The sequence below is a fragment of the Capricornis sumatraensis genome, chromosome 5, assembly GCF_032405125.1.
Source record: "Capricornis sumatraensis isolate serow.1 chromosome 5, serow.2, whole genome shotgun sequence".
NCBI classification, from domain to species: Eukaryota; Metazoa; Chordata; class Mammalia; order Artiodactyla; family Bovidae; genus Capricornis; species Capricornis sumatraensis.
In genome coordinates, this window is record NC_091073.1 from 48,159,286 (window position 1) to 48,165,285 (window position 6,000).

At 46.8% G+C, this 6,000-nt stretch overlaps 1 protein-coding gene across 2 annotated transcripts in view; it reads left to right on the top strand.

The window, feature by feature from the left end:
* Positions 1–5,064, top strand: part of MAGI2 (membrane associated guanylate kinase, WW and PDZ domain containing 2) — a 1,476,322-nt gene extending 1,471,258 nt beyond the window's left edge. For both annotated transcript variants that reach the window (XM_068972797.1, XM_068972798.1), the window contains one exon: positions 4,415–5,064. In XM_068972797.1, coding sequence (XP_068828898.1) covers positions 4,415–5,064 — 650 coding nt within the window. The remainder of the gene's footprint in view (positions 1–4,414) is intronic.
* Positions 5,065–6,000: the final 936 nt, after the last annotated feature.

Genomic DNA, 6,000 nt, shown 5'->3' on the forward strand with positions numbered 1-6,000 from the left:
TTTTTTGGTGTGTAGTATTCCAGCGTATGTCTGCACCAGATCTTTATCCATTCATCTGTGGATGGACATTCAGGTTGTGGGATTGCTGGATCATAAGGTAGTTAATTCTATTTTTAGTTTTCTTAGCGGTTTCTGGAAAACCATTACACTGTTTTCCACAGTGTCTATGCCAACTTACATTCTCAACAACCCTGTAGGAGAGCTTCCTTTTCTCCACATCCTCTCCAGCACTTGTTATTTGCAGTTTTTATGACGGCCATTCTGACCACTGAGAGGTGGTACCTCACGGTAATTTTGATTTGCATTTCTCTAATATAATTAGCGATAAGGAACATCTTTTATAAGCTTCTCAGTTTGATTAGGTCCCATTTGTTTCCTTTTCTACTGCCTTGGGACCAAAGAAAACACTGGCACAGTTTATGTCAGAGAATGTTTTGCCTGTGTGCTCTTCTAGGAGTTTCACGATGTTATGTCTTATATTTAAGTCTTTAAAAGCCATTTTGAGTTTATTTCTGTGTATGGTGTGAGGGTGTGTTCTAACTTCATTGATTTACATGCAGCTATCCAACTTTTCCAACACCACTTGAAGAGACTTTTTCCACTGTAGATGAGATTTTCAATTCAATTCAGGTTCAAGGAGTGACAACGTGAGGGGTATTTTTAAAACATATAATATTATCCCCAACCTTAAGACATCTAATCTCACTGTTCTGATTCCAGCTAATAATATGCCCAGCATTTCCACAGGTCAATACAACACCCCAGCTCTGGTAACTGTTCCTCTGTGTCCAAAATTCAAACACAAATAGCATTTCAGAGACTATCTGGATTAATAATAGATCTGCCTCTGACAGTGCTTTAGATGGGAGTTCCTGTCAAGCTGCCCTAGAACAGATGAGCCCCAATCAAGAGAGCTGATAGCAAAGGAGTCTAGTGACAGTACTCCAGCCGAGCTTGTAGAACTCCACCCCGTTCAGAGAGTCATTCAACAGCCCTGCTCTGTCACCTTCTGCTCTGTAGTCTTGAACAAGGTGAACTTTCTGTGCCTTGGTTTCCCCATCTGTGAATGTGCAAGTTTACAGGTGAGTAAATACATCTCAAGAGTTCAGAATAGTTCGTGGTACCTAGGAAGCACTTCAATCCGTGTTGGGGGTTGTCAATATTAGTCATTCCAATGGTGGTGATAGTAGTTACTTTCCTAGACACCCTAATCCAAAAGGCAACCATTAGGCTTTGGGCCCCAGACCTCACTGAGAGGAGGAGACAAGTGCAGGAACTCTTTTTCAGGGTTTGGGGGAACAGTCAGCCCATGCTGGAAGCTGTCAGGTAAGGGGTAGAGCGGGAGACAGATCCTCTTTCCCTGAAACAATCCCTGGCTTCCTTCCTTCCTTCCAAGGGTCTCCCTTACCCTTCAGCACAGAAAAAAACCAACTCTTCCTTGACTTATTTTCCTCTTCTGTACAAATTTTTGCTGCCAATAAGAGCCACCTGGGAAAACCAATAATACAGGTATTTACTACAATAAGTAGTTTATTCCTAGCAGATCACCTCTCTGGTTATTGTCACTCTAGTGATATTCAATAAAATAAAAAGAGTGGTTGAAGCACAGTAGATAAGTTTTTTGTTTTTTTTTAAAGCTTGGACATATGAAGTGAAAGAGAGCATTTTATTTTTTCAGTATTGCCAGGTTCCTACAAGATAATTTAAAAGGTCATACATCTTTTAACCCAGAGATAATGGTGTGTGTTTGTGAGTGTGTAATGTGTGTACACCATATACTAGTAATATGTAATGTGTATCCACTGGTTTGTTTTCTCGGAGAGATCCAAACTGGCTAGAGCTGATAACAGCAAGGGGAATAAAGTTGTTCTAACTTAGGAAAGGGGTTTGCTTCTCCCTCAAGGGCGCGTAAGACATTTCGGTTCTGTCTTACCTGTGTGCTAATCTGAACATTCACTGGCATGCTGATTCACGCTTCCATAGGGATGATGTTCCTTTAAGCGAAGGCATTATCATCATCATAACTGCGACGATTACAGAGGGAAAGAACATCTGTTGTATCAGATGGACTTGGATCGGGACCCTCTCTGCCCTCTGCATCTGAGGAGCCACCAGGGAAAGCTGAGGACTCCTCCGTGTGGACTTCCTGTCACTGGTGTCCTCCTCCTGCTCTTTCTGCAGACTTCCTTCTTTCCTCTCACATTTCAAACAGACGTCATCATTTCACCACCATCCTCCCCTTGGAAAGTCTTCCATTTCTACTTGTGCAGTAGACTTATTTTTTATTCAAATACACAGTGAACAGGTATTATTGTGTCAAGCACTATGCTAGATGTTAAGTCCACTGTGATACACAAGACCAGTGTGGTCACTGCCCTCATGAAACTTACAATCTACTAATTGAGACTTATGTTAATCAAAGGGGCATCCAAGTATTAATTCCAAATTATAAGCACTATGAAGAAATAAAAAGACAAGAAGCTCTCAAGGAGACCAGAGTACCTACTGTGGGTTGGGGTTCTCTTGGGTAATATTTAGGAGTCCTAAAGAATGAAAAAGAACCCACCATGTGAATCACTGTGGGGTACAAAGGAGCCAGCAATGATGTATGGTCCCAGAATACAGAATGAGCTTGTGTGTTTGAGTAACTGCACAAAAACCAGTGTGAATGAGGAAAAGGGGATGAATGGAGGTGAAGCTGGAGAGGCTGGCAGGGGCCAGATGAGGCAAGCTTTTGTGGGCTTTGTTAATGATTTTAGCCTAAGAGCAGTGAGAATCCACCAAAAGTTTTAAGCAAAGGAATGGCATGATCAAATTTATGTCTCAAAGACATTGCTGTGGCTGCTGCATGGAGACCAGAGGTAGGAAAGAGAAGAAGTAAAGAGAAGACTGGATTATGGTAGGAGCCCACGTGAGAAACGAAAGTTTGATAGGAACTGCACTGAGTCTGCAGACTGCCTTAGGTAGTACAGCCCATTTGGATAATGTTGGATCTTTCAATCCAGGGTGATGGTGGCCTCATAGAATGAGTTTAGAAGTTTCCCTTCCTCTGAAATAATAGTTTCAGGAGAGATGTTAATTAACTCTTCTCTAAATGTTTGGTAGAATTCGCCTATGAAACCATCTGGTCCTGGACTTTTGTTTGTTGGGAATTTTTAAATCACAGATTCAATTTTAGTACTTGTCATTGGGCTGTTCTTATTTTTTTTTTTTTTACTTCTTCCTGGTTCAGTCGTGGGAGACTGTACTTTTCTAAGAATATGCCTATTTCTTCTAGGTTGTGGGAGGACTTTTGCAATTTAATCCTTCTCCAGTTTGTGGGTCTCCCACCCGGGTGGTAAGGGATTTGATTATATCGTGAGTGTGCCCCTCCTACCGCTATCTCGTGGTTCCTTCTTATGTCTCTGGATGCAGAATATCCTGTTCTGGTAGATTCCTATCTTTTATCAGTGGCTGTTCAGCAGTTAGTTGTGACCAGCACGTTCACGAAAGGAGGGGAGCTCAAGGTGTCTGCCTTCTTGTCTCCAACCAACCTCAGGTTCCTGCAGAATAAAATAATTTGTGTTTCAACAGTAAAGTTTGAACATCTAGTAGACAATCTTATATTACCTGTTTGAATCTTGGAACTCAGGTTGGCAATGTAATGCCAAAGGAAAGTTGGAGGGTATCCATCCAGGAAGTCAAAGTTTCTGCAAAACTTTCTAACACTTTAAGGCAGAGCCTCATAGAAGGGTCGCTCCTTCCACACCAGCCTGGTCCCACTGCCCACCCCTGTCCCCAGAAAAATGAACCTTTTTAGGTGTCTTTATCCAAATTCTCTGTCTGGTGGTCACTAAGAAATATGTCTTGAGCGACACTGAACTACTGAGGTCACTCCCCTAACTTCTTCCAGAGAATGCAGGCCAGTATTTCTCGAAAGCTGGTTCTCCATTTTCTGAATTACCTGGATGCCTGTTAAAAATGCAGAGGACTTCCGTGGCCCTATCCTACTGGAAGCTCTGGAATTGACCATCGAAGAATCTGTATTTTTCACGGCTGTCCTAGGTGATTTACGCTCTGCCAAATCAGATATCCACACAGGACTGACTGTCAGACCTGATGACACCCCAGGAAGTTAGAAGGGGCCAGGACAAAGGGGTGGATTAGGCCTGGGCTTTGTAACAGCCTTCCTGAACCAGCAAGGAGGGGAAGGGGTGAGGTAGAGGATGGGAACAGAGAGCCGGAGGGGGCGGGGCGGCGGCGGGGTGTCAGCTGCCCTCTTGGCAGTGTGGGTGGGGATGGCAGTGGCTTCGGGCGTCGAGAGCAGGGGGTCCCCGACCCGACCCCCTGCTCTCATTCCCAACGTGGAGGGAGGCGGCGGGACGTGGAAAGCGTGTGCGGCCGGGCCCTAATGCCTGCGCTTCCTGCCCCACAGACGAACCCGGCTCCTGGAGTGCTCCCGCTGCCGCCTCCCCAGGTCTGCCGGAAGTAGGCGTCTCCCTGGAGGACGTCCTCTCTCCATTCTCTCCATCACATCCAGCCCCACCCTCCGACCCTTCCCACCAGACAAGCCCAGACCCAACTTGGGATATCAAAAGGGAACACGACGTTAGGAAACCAAAGGAGCTTTCAGCCGGCAGCCAGAAGAAGCAGCGCCTTGGGGAGCAGAGCGAGCGCTCGGCCAGCCCGCAGAGGGCCGTGCAACCCGGGTTCGAGGAGGCGCCTGGCGGCCAGGGGCAGCCTGAGGCCGGCAGGCCCTCCCCGGAGACCAGGGCGCCTGGGCCCGCAGTGGCCGAAGCGGCGCGGGCCGGCAACAAGGATGGGCTGCAGGCCACGGCGGGCTCCGAGCTCGGCCGGCACGGAGGCCCCGGCGCGGCACCTGCGTTCGTGGGCCCGGGCCGCGGCGGGGGCGCACGGGAGGTCGAGGGCCGGGCGGGGGCGCGGGCGGGGTCCAGGCAGGGCGCGCGGCCCCCCGGGGGCGCCCCTGCGCGCAAGGCTGCTGTGGCGCCTGGGCCGTGGAAGGTGCCAGGCTCCGACAAGCTGCCGGGCGTCCTCAAACCCGGCGCCTCAGCCCCGGGGAGATGAGCCCGCCGCCCCGCCTCAATACCTGCAGGCCATTCTTAGGTTCCGTCTCTTGGCGTTTTAATTTATTTCCACTGTCACATGCGTAAATCCACGAGGCACCAAGGCTTGGGAGCACCGACGTGAAGCCCCACGTGTCCAATAAGCATGGTCCGGACGGTGTCCACAGTGCAGACCTAACTGATCCTAAAGCCCCCTGTTACACAGTGGGGGCTTTGGCAGCTACGGAAGAACCAAAATAACATGAAGAACATCACAGAGAATGCAGTGTAGCTTTAGTAAAAAAAAAAGAAAAAAATTTTCCCCCACTGCATGAAGGATTTGGCTGTCATCCAAACTTTGTTTCAAGAAACTGGACAAGTTAAGAGCAATCACAAACTGGAATATCGCCTTAAAAATCAAACTGCACGGAGCAAGCTGAAACTGAGACAAGATTATATCTTTTAATTGATCTGAAGAGTTGTAAATAAATTGTTCTTGACATATCTAGACAGGGGTTAAAAGGTTTCTTTGAAACATTCAGAACTGTTCGCCCATGACCTGTTTCCACGGCTCACTTGTGGCAACCATCACCAGTCTTAGAAGCAGTGTTCCCTGCACACTTGCAGGGTGAGTTAGAAACCTAGTGAATTCACTGGTGTGATGCCATTTGTACTGCCATTTCTGTAATCACGTTTCTGTACATTTTCAGTGGTAGAAAAAAAGGTTTTAAAAATTGTATTCTAGGCAACAGTTTGCCATAAGTCAGAATTTTGCAGTTTAGCTCATAGATCTTAATCAGTTTTCATCTACAATACAAATTTTATAATTGAAGGACCATAATTTGTTAAATTGAGATTGGCATTGCTGCGGTTCCTTTATGAGAAGGCTTTCCTCTCGCCTCAGGCTCAGAGATAGGAGTTTCTTTGACAGCAGTGTTATATTTCACTCATTTGTTGT